We start from the raw sequence: 16,083 nt of genomic DNA on the forward strand, positions 1-16,083 counted from the left end.
CCTGTCATTATCACATTCATATTAAGATAAGGAAATTTACAAATATATCAAACCACAGGATGCTAACCCACAAGGCAGCAGAAATTAAAAGGCGAAGTTGTCCATTATTGGAGGAGAAAATGTAATAGAAGTTTTAAACTGAGCTGATTTTTAACTTGAGAAATCACGAAAATTGCTTTTGAAATAAGAACAACGAATGCTTTATCAAATACATCACTTTGTATTCTGATCAGATTAGGAAGACTGAGGAACTCAATGAGATAAGAGAAAAAGAATATGAAGAAAAAGAAGCAATTGGACAAAGAAAATTCAGAAATTAGAACAGGATGACACAGAAGTAAAGGGAAGAAGAAAAGAGGAGGAAGACAGGAAAATGTGACTAACGTACTAGGTGTTAAATGCACCCTCAGATAAACCTCTCACTAAGACTCTCCTGAAACTGGACTTCGTAATACTCTCTTGTCCAGAGAGCTCCTTCTAGTTTGTTAACCACTGTTCACAGCTCTTCAACGACTCACAAGGCCTCAGGAACTCATCTGGGGGGGCCCACTGAATATTAAACATCCAACAGATACAAGAGACAGACCCTAAGGCAATTTTGTTTTAAGGATCAGGATAAAATCAAGTCAGAAAGGAAATATAAACTCTGACAGAACTTTAATAATTCCTAATATGTGCCAAAATAAAAAGAATCAGCCTTACTTGGGAACTATCTTTTTTTTTCAAGACTAGAAACAAATTAACCATGGGTGCTGTCTTATGCTTGTTTCAGAATTAAATGAGAAGAAAATCTGCCAGTTGATGGCAGCTCTATGTGTGCAATTCTTGACTTCAAGGTATTTGTTTACATGTTTTTAAATCCAAGTTACCTAAAATACTAACAATAATCTTTTACTTGGTATCAAGAAGCTGAAATCAGCTTGTGTTAGGAAAGGCTGATTTCCATCCCTCACCATATAGACATAGTGATACAGATATACAGTTAATAACATGCACAATCAAAGCAGTTCTTGTTGGGCAAATTTACTTATGTTCTGTAAGTCACTAAGGGTCCACCACTTTTATAAAATGAAATAGCCCTTATATTACATAATAGTAAGTACTGCGCAGGTAGCTAGTACTTTCAATTTGAGAGAACTAAGAATTGATAAGGGAAGGGGGTGATGAATCTGAATTTCCCTTTAAAAATACTTTTCTTGTATAAACAGTACCTAAGTTTAGATGTTGGTTTGAACTGAAACTTAATATTTTAAAACACAATCATTTCAATATGATAGGTTTGGGTAAGGAAAGACTGAGTGAGCCCCTATGGTAGAAACCAAATGGAAATGGACTTGAAAAAAATTAATACTCTGACTTTATTGAATAAAATATAAAAACCCAATTACAGTTTGTCTTTCTGACCTATGTTGTCAATCCCACTCATGAACATCAGTTTCAACAATCAAACCAACAAAAACTAAAACAAACAAACAAAAAAATGTAAATGTGGAAGACAGTACTCAAAAAGTGATTAAGTGTCACCAAATGTGACGGAGCAGCATCGATGCATTTATAGAGTTCTTTTGAGTTTATGGTATGTCAGGATTATTTTCAGTGGAAACAGAAAAATCCTTACTGGCTGTTTAAAAATATACATTCTATCGCTACTGAAGTATCCTACTAAAGTAATAAGACCACATAATCTAAATTTGTGTTTCCCTGTTGTTAAACATCACAAGGGGAGAAATTTTTTACAAATGTGCAAACAATCATATCCCTGTACTTAGTTAGCCTGGAAACATAGCAGGTGCTCAATAACTATTCACTGGCTGATATACCACATGAGAAAAGGCACTCCTCAAAAAGTGTGTGTGTGTGTGTGCGCGCACGCACGCGCGCGTGAGTGTACAGGGATGGGAGGAGAAGGCGTTGTGGTCAAATAAATTTCTTAAAAGTTAAACAGCTATCTTCCTGCATGGCTTGTCAGAGCATTTATAATGCTACCATGAATTCCTAAACTTAATTGTCTACCTTTTTTATGCAATACCTATTAAACATAATTATTCTAGGAAAACTTGGTCTATACCTTTATGGCAAACTTATTATGTCTATATCTTCCAATTTAAATGAAAGACACAGGTGAACTATTAATTGGTATATATTCGTGTGTGTTCTAAATTATAAGAGGAAAGAGATATATATGTATCTTAAGTCACATGGCAGGCTTTGTCAAAATGGGAAAATAAAATTTTAGAGTGAGAAAAATTGAGATAGCTCATTCGAATTATTCATTTTACTGACAGAGAAACTTGGTCAAGGAAACTACCTTGTACTGGTACATAAATATATTAGCAATGTCAAAGACCCATCCTGTGCAACTATCTAATATATCCAATATCTTACTAATTTGCTTACATACTTATCTTAAATTGAAAAGAATATTCCTGGCAAGAACTATGCATACTAAATAGTTTAAGTTAAAATTCTATACTCTATTGCTGTTTAAAAAAGGAGGTGCTCATTTAGAATTGAAAGGAGGAAAAACTGCTTTCATATACTAAAAAGTCATAATTTTTTTTTAGATCACTGTGGGTCATATGAAAAACAAGAGTAAAAATTAAATAGTGGAAATTACAGTGGAAACTTTGTTCCATACACTGAAGTATCTAACAAACTTCAGGATTAGTATCTTCAAGTAGTAAAGCTGGGAATACATATGAACTTCATTTATGGAAGATATATATATAGAAGATCACAGATCAGGTCACAAGTGTGAAAACTAGGACTCCCCTCTAAAACAACATTCTGATGCTCAGATAATCAGAGGCCATTTTCCAATGGGCACCATGTCAGTCCTTGGGAGATCAGCCCTTTCCCAAAAGATACCTTTGTGAACTGGCTCCCCATATGCCTTATTCACTCACCAGCATCCATTAGCCAACTCCATGCTTTATCTTCAATAGATAAGATACAGCTTCTTCTTGCCATGGTGCCATGAAAAGGATCCAGAAGGTTCCCTTTAAACAACATTTCCTGAGTGACTGCTGCAGCACCAAGAGTAAAGGATGTGCCAGGTCAGCCCCTTTTCCTTCCCAGCAGTATTAGCAGCAGCGGCAGCAGCAGAAGCTGGAGCAGACCGTTTAGACCCAACTCCTTGCAGGATGCTAGCCAAAGCACTCTTGTTTACTCTACACCTAGACGGAGTTTGCCCGTATGTTTGTACCTTTCCCAGAGTGTCAAAACAGGTGTTTTCCTGTGATCATGCTTAAAATCTGCTCCCCAAACAAGGTGATAAATATACTGTTACTAGGAAATTCTAAGTTTCTAATTCTATGGAAAACATGTTCTTAAAGGTTTACTTTATTATAAGGAAGCCTTGATGAATCCTTTTAAGAATTCATTCGCCCTCCTCGCTCCTAATAAGCAAGTGGATTGCCCTAAAATTTCCTGTTAATGAAAGAAAGGATGTTACCATATAAAATAAATGCCATCATGCAATACTGGTCACCTCTTTCCTAATGTTCTATCTGCCTTCCTGGCATAGGGTCACTTTTTGCAAACACTGTTTTCATAATCTTTACAACACTCCCAACAGATGGGGAAATACCAGGTCTTATGATCTTTATTTTACAGAAGAAACAATGACTTCTTTGCTATTATATTTTATTCCCATTTTGATGTTATTGATGAGCTGATTTTACTTCCAGTACTGTTCAACTTAATGAGTGGCTAGAATATGGCTGCAAAACAGAGGCGGGCAGGTAACATCATTAACAAAGCATTTCCTTTACTTAACTGATTGATCCACAGCTAAAATACTATAGATATAGACAGTATCTAGAGATTTTTAAAAATATCAATAGCTCAAAAAAAATTTCAATAGCTCAACCAAGGATAAGTGTAATACAGATTACCATTTTCCTAATAAGTAAATGCTATTTACTTATTAGAGCATAACCGTAAAGAGACATAAAGACCAGAACACAGAAACATTGTTCCCTGCCTAGTAGAGAATACCAATTCTCATTAGCAAAATGGAAACCCTACATACACAGAACTTAGTATATAATGTTTCTTGTATATTAATACTTTTCATGTTCACTTCATCATCAAAGTAGTAACAGCAACAATCACTAACACTTATTGAATGCTCACGAAGTTGCCAGGCACCGTTCTTAGTGCTTTAAACGTGTGATCCCATTTAATCTTCACAGCAACTACAGATCAGATATTATTACTGCCTTATTTCGCAAATGAGGATACTGAGGTTCAGTCAGGTTCCCTCACACATTTAAAAGTCACAGAGCTCGCAACTGACATGGACCCAGGTTGTCCGGTTCAGAACTGGAGGTCTTAAACGTTTTGCTAAAACTGCCACATTAGTTTTGGTTTTCATTTCTTTGTGTATTGCATGTATACCTTTAACAAGATAGACATTAGAAAGTGTTCGCGTAGAATTAAGATTTAATGATGGCTAAAATGTATATGGTACGTATTGTGTGCCACGAAAATTCCGTAAGTTCTTGACATGCATGTATTATAAGGTTCACAACACCTCAACAAGGCAGATAGACTCCCATTTAGCAGGGTACATCGGAGGAATCGGAGGCATAGAGCGTCAAGGGAGTTGCCAAAGGTCATACAGCTACTAAGGAGCGAGTGTAAACTCTGGATCCAGGAAAGGCAGCTCCTAAAGTTGTGGTTTTATGCCTACACCTATCCTTCACTGCCTCTTGAAAGCTGATGGCGTGTTACACTTAAAGAAAGGGAGTAAGAAATGTCAGGTCTGGCCGGAACCCTGCTGGGCAGAGGATCTGCTATTACTGTATCTTTTCAAAAACTTAATATGCATAAAGTACGTCCGTTTATATGATATACAAGTCTACATCCATTTCTCTTAATGATGTTTACTAACAAGGAATTACATGTTTCATGTGATTCTCAGATTTTAAAAAAAGTCAAGGACAATTTCAGTATCCACATTTTTTTCCAAGTATATCGTATCTTCAGAAGCACTAAGAGGGTGGTAACATTATTATCAGCACAGTATTGGTCATCCTGTTTGGGGGATTACCACTGCTGGCAGCCATACTTCTATTTCATTCCCATCATTTAATTATACATTTAATTATGTGCAGGACCAAGACAATAATTATGAGATTAGAGGAGGCTGCAGAAATCTGAGGATCATCCCTTGAGGTATGGGCTGAAGCAACCTTGGACCAGGATACCTCCTTGAATATTCAGCAGCTGAAATGACCTTCTTTGAATTAGCGCTTGAGGACACAAAGCCACCTGGGTCACCTCAGCTCAAATCAAGAACTTACGGTCGCAAAGGTAAGACTGAGAAACCAATGAAGAATACTGAGACCAACCTATCTCTTTAATTTGGCAGCAAGCCTAACTCTCCGGACTAAGTTTGGCTAGCTTCAGCTTTTTTGGCTTTAACTTAATATAAATTAGCACAAGAAACCATGAAAACTTCAGAGAGAAAATATAGTTATGGTGAAGGCATCTACCCTCTCAGAATTTAGCCACAAGCTGTAAGAAATGCAGCCATTTGGTGGCATTTAGCAAGAAATTTAGGTGCCCATGTGGCACAGCTTGAGGTGATGCATTCGAGCCTATTTACTCTCGATTATTTTTAAAATCAAGAGTTTCCAAAGAAGGAAGATGACAATGCTTTACCCAATTTCTAGACAATTATCTTCTCTGCAGAATTCCTTGAGTGGTGGCATTATACATTGTACCCACATAAGCTTGATTCACTCTTTGGCTGACAACAAGATTTAAATTTATCTGTCTTCGATGTTAACATTAAATTAACACAAAAGTTATTCAAAAGTTCTTTAAAAAACACATTCTGACATCTTTTGGGTGAGAAAAAACAAAGTAACCTCATAGGCTTTTACATAAGATAGATCATAACAAATTATTTCTATGACCTTAACACTACTAAGTGATATGCTAGGAAGATCAGGACTCATTTATGCAGTCATCTGAATATACATATATATTTGTTTTCTGACTGTTCAAGTTATATACTGTTCAAGTTATCTACCGCAGCTACAATTATTATATATATAATTATATATATGATTATACATATATATATATCTCCAAACATATATATATTTGGATATATATTTTTTCTGACTGTTCAAGTTATATATTGTTCAAGTTATCTACTACAGCTACAATTATTATTCCTTGCTGATGTTAATGACAGTGCAATTAAAAATATAGAAGTACAAGTTTGGGTCATTTTAAGACTTTACTTTCAGAAAGATATCAAACAACAGAAGTCATAGTTGTAGATGAATACATTAGCTGCTTCTTATTCATCAACTCTTACTGGGTATACTCTCTTTTATTTAATTCTTTGAACTTGGCTTTATCTGGAAAGAAATATATTAATAAGCACCAACTCTGGGTCATACTTAGATCAAAACAGGTTAAGGTTGCAGTGAGCTATCCACATTCTTCTGAAACTAAACAACACATTATTACCAATCCTTAACTAATACCAAGTCAGTCAAGTATAAACTGGTGACCTAAAAGTGAAAAGCTCTAATTGTGCATTACAAATTCCTGAGTCATTTTGACCTCACAACTTTATTCTTTAAATAAACCTACATGCTAGCTAAAGAAAATCTACAAGCAACTCAGTATGACTTAGTGTTTCCAAACCAGGAAAAGGAAGGACTTTCAGTGTTCGAGATAACGTTTGTTTTCTGTAGTCTGGAAAATAAACATTTCCTATGCAGTTAAGCACAGAGACTCTGTGTGTGTGTGTGTGTGTGTGTGTGTGTGCGCGTGCACGTGTGTGTGTGGAAAACGCCTGTGTTTGTGTGGGTAAGGGTAGAGAGAAAGAGAGGAGGAGGAGAGGGGAAAAGAGAAAGATTTTTTTAGTAGTATTTAGTGTTCATGTAACACCAAATTTTGTGCTGGAGTTAGAATTTATCTCAGCAAGTTATGTGCACATGAGCCATGAAAGAATTGCAATTTGTCAGTAAAATCAACAGGAAATGCTTACCTGATCATATATATCACATTTCTATTAATTCAATGATACAGAATGATTTATTACATATATAGTTACATAAAGTAATATAAGTCTTGGGTCTCTAAATTGGATTGATTTGTTATCTTTATTTCAATATACATAAACCATTTTCTGCATTTAAATAATATCAGCATTTTTTTCCTGATAGAAGAATAAGTGGGTTTTGTCCTGATACCATGCTTATATAACACTAGAGGTATCTACTTTATTTTAATACATTTCATGCAATTTATTGCTTACTGGAGTTACTAAGCAATGACCAAGAGAAGTAATCTTTTGTATTTGTCAAGTATGGATACATATGTAACCTATTAAACAACAGTTTAAGTTGTCAGGGCATGAGTAAGGGCTTCTATTGCAACCATCCATCTTCCCATGTGTTAGTTGGAAATGCATCATACAAGCCTCTGTTCCATGTCTGGGTACAAGATCATGAATTAAAAGCACAAATACCACCTCCATGTCAGGGATATGGCTACATCTACTAGTTCAGTTAATCCTCATTGCACAACTTTGAGGCAAGTACATTACTGTTCCCATTTGACAGATGAGAACATTCAGAGAGGTTGGAAAATCTGTCCAGCAAAATCAGAATGCCCCTAATACCTTGGGTAGAAACTAGGGACTAGTGGGATTACACACACACACACACACACACACACACACACACACACTTGCATTGGTTACTTTCTTGTTTTCTGTTATAGGGATTGTTATACATATTTTTTAAGATACACAGAGAGTTGCAATTTATATTTTTGAGGATTTATAGAAATAATTCTTAAACTATTTGGAGACTGCTACTCCTTCAGTTGTCAGATAAGAAAATGTAAACGGAAAATTATTTCAAACCAAATAGCATACATATTTTAAAATGCCCAGAAGGCTTTTATTTTATCCAACACCCGAAAATAGTAAAACATTAGTTTGTTTTAAAAGAAATACATTTTCTTTATGCACGCTTGACACTGCTACTGCTGGCTGACCTCAGCCAGGTCAACTCGGCTAAGGAGTAAACATTCTTTAATTTTTACAGGGCTCTTTCAATGTCAAAGAGAAAATTTCCCCATTTTTATTTTTGTTTGTAGTGAACGTGAACTTTATATTGTATAATTAAATGCGACCAGTATTATTCCTTTTTAGGCCCAGTTTCACTCCTAAATTAGCTCCTGTCTGTCTCTTAGCACAGGCACTTCCAGTTCTACATTCCTGTTTAAAATATTTCTTCCCCCCCTCTCCACCTTTTTTTTTTTTTCCCTTCCAGAAATGACTAATCTTCCTGTTGTTATTCTACTCTGTCAGTTTTTCCCTTGGTATTCTTTTCATGTTGCGTAACATTTACTTTTCAACGACTCCTTTTAGAATTTTACTACTATATCCTTGATGCTAGCCTTCCGTTTTCAAGAGATTAAAACAGTCAATATTTATATATTAGCAAGCTTTTTTGTCAACTTCTGTGTTATTCAGATTAAGCTATCTCCTCAAGCCAAAAATGCAACTATTCTTTCAACTGACATAATATAAATGTCCATTTGTTGATCTTCAAAGTTAAATTCAGTCTAATCCTCCGTTACCAGACACCACAATTAAAGGCCTCAGCTTTTTGTCTCCTTTCAAATTTCCTGATAAGTGTTAGCAAAGCAACATAATGCCACTTCTTTTTAAATTTCCTTAAAAATATAAAATAAAATTCTCTTGCTTTCCAGGACTTCTCCATAACATCATAAAACATGTTAGCATAGACTTACAAGCAGAATGTAAAGTTTTTCATCTTTCTGACTTTCAACTGCAAAAAATTATTTTAATTATATGCCAAGAATCTGACTTCTACCCTAATTTTAAGTAATTATAACAGCTATATAGCTATATATTATCTGAACATGAGTAAAGAGTAGAGTTTCTATCCTAAGAGAAAACATCTGAGTTTTAGAATTACAATGATTATTTAAATATACCTAAAATTTATGACATAATATTGCATGCCTAACAAAATGTTAATCATAATCTCAGATTTACATAGTCCATTTTTTGGCAAATTCAATATTATATTCATTATCTCATAGTCATAGAATCCCACAGAGAAAGCAGTATCTTACTAGTCCTATTTACACTGGCTATTCATACAAGAAGATGCTCACAAGGTTTTAGAAACTGTACATTTTTCTAAAATCCAAAGACAACTTTAAAAATCCTGAAAAAACATACTTTAATTACAGGAGATAAAGATATCCCTAAAATGTCACCCTCACTTTCTGAAAATAAAAGGCAAATAAAGTTCAAATATTTGCTCAAGTTAAAATAGCATAAGCTCTTCCTATTTACTTTTAGTCTTGGGGGAATCCCCATTATTTCCTCTTCTTACTTTTTCAAATAACAAAAACTAAAACTTCCTTGTTTGTCACATATAATGCCCTATATGGAGACATCGCATTTTTCTTTGGGTCAGCACAAATAACTTTCAAGCCTCTTTATTGTCCCTATTTCAGACCCTAGGGCCAGGGACTCTAAAGTCAGCTAAAACATTCTTGGTTAATATTTATCATATAGGACATCTAATGTTATAGTAACCAAAACCAGATTCATATACATGTTTGTTTTTTTAAATTGCATCACATTATAAGTAGAAAACAAATCCAAACTATATATTCTATGAAAAAGGCAGGGCTCACGTCCATGTCCCCAGCAACTAGCACAGTGCTTACCTCTCCCCACTCCCCCAAAAAGATGCTCATTAAATATCTTCTAAGTGGATAAATTCAGTCATATAGGGGTATATTATGGTAAATAAAAAAGGAAGGACAAGATACTTCCTGGCACCATGGGAAGTAATATTCTCAAAATGCATTAATCAAAAAAAAGAGGATTAGGAGAAATCATTCAAAGAATATCCCCAAAGGAAATTTTATCAAAATTTGTTAGAGTACTTTGAATGAAGCTGTAACTATATTTAGGTCTTATATTAAGAAAAAAGTTAATGTCTGATTCTGAAATTGATAAATAAAATAAAACTAATGCATTTTCTCCACCTTTCTAATATAAACCATATTGTGGAGGTACCAGTTAGTTAGTAGGAAAAAGTTCTTTATAGAAAAATTACAGGTAATTAATGTAGGAGGAATGATATAATTAAAAGTCACCATTCTGCAATCCCTAAAAAAAAACATGGAGTTATGAACTGATCAACAGTGAGGTGAAACCACTGGTCCAAGTCTGATGAACTTTATAGGACTGGCCCAGGCTGACCTGAACTCCCTGACAGATTTCAGCTTCATTAAAAGTGGGAACAACAGAAATTATGCCCCCTTGGTGTGATGCAGTCAAAACTACAGAGCACCATGTAGGAAGTATTCTCACCAAATAATAATAAATTGCATTACAACTGAACTCAAATCTAGCTTCAATTTCTAGTCTACAGAAAATCAGGGTGATGGAAGGACAAGGTAAACATCACTATAAGGAAACAATTAGCTAAATTTAGAACCTCAAATCTTCTTCATGACAATGACTGAAGTTTTCAACAAATAAAGGCATGGGGAGAAAAAAAGTAGCAGAAATTATCACAGAGTAGGAGAATCTTAAAAGATATGACATCCAAATGGAGTATGTAAATCCTGTTTAGATGCTCATCTGATCACTCCACCTATAAAAAGGCTCTTGCAGTGACAATAGGAAAAATTGAACAAAAAGTGGGTACTAAGTAATATAATGCAATTATTATCAATTTTCATAGATTTGGAAATAGAGTTACATTCAAAACAAATTCTCATCTGTTACAGATACATACTAAAAAAATTGTAGGTATACTAATAGGATGTCTGAAATCTGTTTTAAAATACATCAAGGATAAAAGGTTATGTGCGAGGTAATAAACGAAATAAGATGGGTAAAATGTTGACTGATGCATACAGGATACATGCATACAAAATGCTGATTCATACATCAAAAATAGCATTATAGTTTCTCTAATTTTGGATATGTTTGAAAATTGCCATAATAATTTTTAAAGCTTAAAAAAAATCACCACAAACAGAAAGCAAAAGAGAATGAGTTAAGTTACTATCTGGAAGAATAACCAAACTTTCTGTTATATTTCTGACCCAGAGTCACAAAGCCTAGTTGACAAGCTAGACTTTGCTTCTTACAATATGATTTGGTGACCTAACCCAATTCATTTACATCTGTGAACATAAATATCTCTATCTGTAACAGAAAAACGACTGACTTAACCTACTTCAAAAAATCACATATATATATATTATATATATATATATATAATATATATATATATAATATATATATGGAAATAAATTATAAATTTAAAAAAATCTTAAAAATATAGATATCATTATTAAAATGCTTTCTTGTTCACCTTCATGTCACATGTATATGTATTATCAATTCAACCAAATGATAAGGTCTTTATGATCAAAGTCTGTGTCTTATTCTTTTAATCAACAACCATTCAACATATGTTTCTAAGGGGTCTACTACATATCAAGTATTCCACTAAATAGTAAGAACACAAAGGTGGTGAGAGAGAGAGAGGAAGGTACATAATTACCATTCATGTGCCAAAGACAGTTACAGAGATATGAATGGGACATACTACAGACACAAAAAAAGACTAGATAATAACATGGCCAGGGCTAGGGTGAGGAGAAACTTCCTAGTGGAGTTAATATCTAAACTAAATCTAAATATGAAAAAACTTTACAAATATTTTAGGGAAGGAAAAAAAGTTCTAAGGAGAAAGAAAGGACAAAAAACTTTAGGTTGGGTTGGAACAGCAAAAAGAGCTTCCTCTTTTCTAACAGGGCACTATCACTAATACTCAATGTTACAGGCATTGGGCCTCAATCAGTGACCCATTGGACTCAACAAAATGCTAAATACTTAGTAAGGGATCAATAAATATCTATTAATTAAGGTACAGAGAGAGAAATGGTAGTACTATTTGAGTGCTCACTGGGCACCAGGCATTTTGCTAATATATTGAGATAAACATATTTCTTTTTTTTTTAAGATTTTATTTAGTTTATTTGAGAAAGAGAGAAAGTGAACGAGAGAGAGAGAGAGAGAGAGAAGGAGCAGGGGGAGGAGCAGAGGGAGTGGGAGAAGCAGGCTTCCCGCTGAGTAGGGATCCTGACGTGGGGCTCGATCCCAGGACTCCAGAATCATGACCTGAGTCGAAGGCAGATGCTTAACTGACTGAGCCACCCAGGAGCCCCGAGATAAATGTATTTCTTATTCAACCTCACATCAACCCCAAGGTAGGTCCTAACTTACAGATTAGGACACTGGGGCACAGAAGGGCTAAGTAACTTGCTCAGTCACTCCATTAACAAGTGGTATATTAAGCAATGTTCTGAAGGTTTCAAACAATGTGGAAAGAAAATATCTGGAAATAAAATTCTACATGGCTATTCTACAAGGTCAATCGATTAAAAAAAGAAAACATGACACTATAAACAGTGAGTGCTGCTAAGTGTCTAAGTGGCTTTCTGGAGAGGGAAGGACCTTGAGTTGTGGATTTGTCCATTTCCACGATGTAAATATACTCCCACCATGGCCAATTTCAAGCTGCCGACATGACATCACTTAACCTGGAGTTGGGAAGAAATCTTTACGTGAGCCAGCTCCAGCACACCACTGGCCATAGCCCTCAACAACCCATTCAGGTAGAGAGTTATATTAACAGGCTGATTATATGATCAAGAGGATAACAAGCAAATCAAAGAAAAGGTACAACCACTAGCTCTGTCTACAGGACTCTGTATACAAGTAACAGCCAATTCATGTTTGAAATGAATGAACTCCTAAGTAGAATATAATGTATAAAAGGCAATGAGATTCCTCAAGGAAACATACATTTTCTGTGAACGAAGAGTTGACACTTAAAAAAGTATTCTTTCTATGTGATTAATGAACTGTGATTACTAAGTGATTTCCTACTAAACTATTCCTCCCTAAGGTAACACATAAGAGGATTTATTTCTAATTAGAAAAGTTAAAAATGAAAACACAGTTGAAGGAAATTATTTGATTTGGGTCATCAACAGACATGGCAACCAAAAAAGGGGAGATTACTTTTGCATACCCTGTGTTTTACAAGCTTCCTGCCACATAAAAGGTGTTGAATGATACTGATATGAAGGAAGGAGAGAAAAAAAAAAAAAGCCAATCATAGAACTAGATTTATATACATTAGTCTTATTTATAGTTAAAGAATATGCAGATATATGTATATAAAAGGGAGTTCACAAATGATTAATATTAGCGTATTTACACCATTGCTTTAAAAAACATTCCTTTAGGTTACTCATTTAACAATAGCACTGAAAGAATAAGCACAGTTAAATGAATTTTATATGTGTACAAAAGGGAGTTAGAATTATTAATATTAATATATTGCTCCTACCTCCTTATGAAGTCCCTTTATCATTGAACAACAGTGTCCAATAAATAAATACACCTAGATGAATTTTTAATGAAACATATAAAATAGATTTTTCACATAAATGCAAATATAATGTTGAAGAGAAGCAACTGGTGATTAGCAAAGCAAAAAAAAAAAGATAAATTAAATACAAATTTCTTGAGAGGTCTAGCAACCTTAAACCAGATGTCTCCATTTTGGGCATGTGGGCAGTCCGATGACCTGGGACTGAATCGGGCTCTCACGAACCCGCAGCCTATCTATTAGTTAACAGAATCCTGGCTTCAAGAGACTCCATAGGGAAAAAAAAAAAACCCCACAATTCATTAGCACCTCATTATGCTATTTAATACACATGCAAAACAAATGCAAAAGATGCTTCTGAGTCTTGTTAGAGTCTCAGTACGTTGTTTTCTGATGTTCTTGTCTCAATAGTAGTCCTAGACATCTTTTATTGGGTCAATTTGACTACTGATTTTTACTCATAATGTTTATCAAAGGCAGAAAGATACCACTTTTTTTTTTAGCCTAATGCCTTAGGGGAGAAAAATTCATAGAATAAATGATTAAAAATGAAAAAAAATCAACACTGCCTAGTATATAAAATATCTCAAACAACCAATTGTTATTTAATTAAATTAATAATTTTTCAGCCCAGTTATCAGACTGAGATGAGAGTATAGGTGTATATTTTTATCTTTGTGGTATCACAATTAGTTGAGAAGTGAAAATTCAAGTCAAATAATTCTAGTGTTCTACATGCAATGCTGATTTCATTTCCTTGAATGAAAGAGGCCTTTCAAAGAGGTGACTGCGTCAACTTTTAATGAAACATACGGTCTAATTTATAACTGTAACATCTACAATTAGTTCATTTTTTTGTAAAGCTTGGAGGTGGGATAAGGAAGGTTATAGCATGGATCAGGAGCTAAGATTTCAACTGGTATTCCACATTTCATCCCATTTTAATAATAGCAAAGTAATATTTATTGGAAGTTTACCGTGTGTCAGGCGTATGGGTAGACACTGGAGATTCACAGATGACAAAAGGCACAGTCTCTGCTTTTAAAAAAGCTTCCAGACAGGGGACATGGGCGTTCAAACTAACTACAATGGTCTAGTATGTCTATTGACACTGCGTTTTCATGCAGTAAAATAACCTTATGAGTAATATATGTGTTTTCATATTTCTATACAATGGTAGTATTACCTAACTTACTAGAATCCTATCTAAAACAAAAGTGAATAGGCTCTGGGCCAGAGATTAAGAGATTGCCTTAGGTGAAAATTATTCTGTCCAGATGTAAAAAACAAATAAAACAAAAAAACTCAAGAGAAAACAAATACTACTATCTCTTCCACTTAGTTTGAAAGTGGATCTGACTACACGGTCTTTTGAAATTAACATGTCACTACATGCTATACAAATAGGAAGCAAGGCCTGAAATAGAGATACAGAGTTACTGATACTAAACTCCTTACAATTTTCATGATGAAGAATGGCATGCCAGGCTCAATTTGCTATCTCCTGAACATTTTCATTATTTCTCAGCCTGCAAGATTAGAAAATTAGACTAGCCTCATAATTATGAGCAAACAAAACAAACGTAGTGGGGAGGTCTTCTCTAAATTCATCTCTTTTGCTGAGGACAGTAAGTATTACTTCATTCCAAGGGGAGATGCTCTATATAGAGTACATATCTCTTTAAGATTATTATCAAGGCCTTACCTTTTCTGAAAACACACACTGTTTGCAGAAAAGCATGCCAAATCTAAAATAATGGATCAGCAGAACTTATTCTCCAAGCAGATGACATTTACAAATTGTGAATCTCCTTGAAGAGGGCCAATAAGTCTCAAGAGTAATATATCTTAATGTTCAAGTGGCGATGTGGCGATTGTAGCATTTGTTACCAGCTACATAATTACACCACTCTAACCCTTAATGAGCCTGAAGTACTAAATTTTTGATCCACCCCCCCCCCCCGATGACCCTCTTCAAAATGGATAAATATAGGTTTCTTCTCAAATACTTAATTGCTAGGATACTGGTATCAACACATAATCTGGATCATTTTTGACCCTCTAGAGCTTTTTATTTCTTTTTAAAACAGCTTATATCACATAGTTCCTAAAATAATTACTGGAGGGAAAAAGTCATGAGCAGGTTAACAAGGGGCAGGGCCTAGGCACTTACACTTTTTAGAAGCCTAGACTCTCTTTTCTGCTTCGGGTTGAAGATTTACAATACTGTAAAGTTTTCACATTTGGAAGACAAATTTTTTTTTCTTTCTAAAAGTAAAGTGTGGAGAAATTTAAGGACAACAGAGATACATGGACCTCCCTATAAATAACATGTATCTTTGCTATTATTATTTCTATAATAAAACAACAATAATTATAGTTGCTATAGTTGCAGTCTGGTGCCCAGAACGTTCTTCTCATAATAAATACCAACACTGATCTAGGCTCTTCTCAACATTCTCAGTAGAGGTTTTTTTGTTTTGTTTTGTCTTTTTAAAGGAGAAAGAAAGAAAGAAAAAGAAAGAGACAGAAAGAAAGAAAGAAAGAAAGAAAGAAAGAAAGAAAGAAAGAAAGA

At 34.5% G+C, this 16,083-nt stretch overlaps 1 protein-coding gene across 14 annotated transcripts in view; it reads right to left on the reverse strand.

Moving 5' to 3' along the window:
- The window catches only part of MBNL1 (muscleblind like splicing regulator 1), a 202,955-nt gene that overhangs the window by 110,222 nt on the left and 76,650 nt on the right, over positions 1 to 16,083 (reverse strand). For 2 of the 14 annotated variants that reach the window (XM_032408424.1, XM_032408427.1), the window contains exon 1: positions 2,907 to 6,058. The exons of the other annotated variants lie outside the window; for them this stretch is intronic. In XM_032408424.1, the coding sequence (XP_032264315.1) occupies positions 2,907 to 2,912 (6 nt within the window). In that variant the 5' untranslated portion in view covers positions 2,913 to 6,058. Of the gene's footprint in view, positions 1 to 2,906; positions 6,059 to 16,083 lie in introns of those variants that run through there. 14 annotated transcript variants of the gene reach the window in all.

This window comes from Phoca vitulina, unplaced genomic scaffold, assembly GCF_004348235.1.
Source record: "Phoca vitulina isolate PV1807 unplaced genomic scaffold, GSC_HSeal_1.0 scaffold10, whole genome shotgun sequence".
Classification (NCBI taxonomy): domain Eukaryota; kingdom Metazoa; phylum Chordata; class Mammalia; order Carnivora; family Phocidae; genus Phoca; species Phoca vitulina.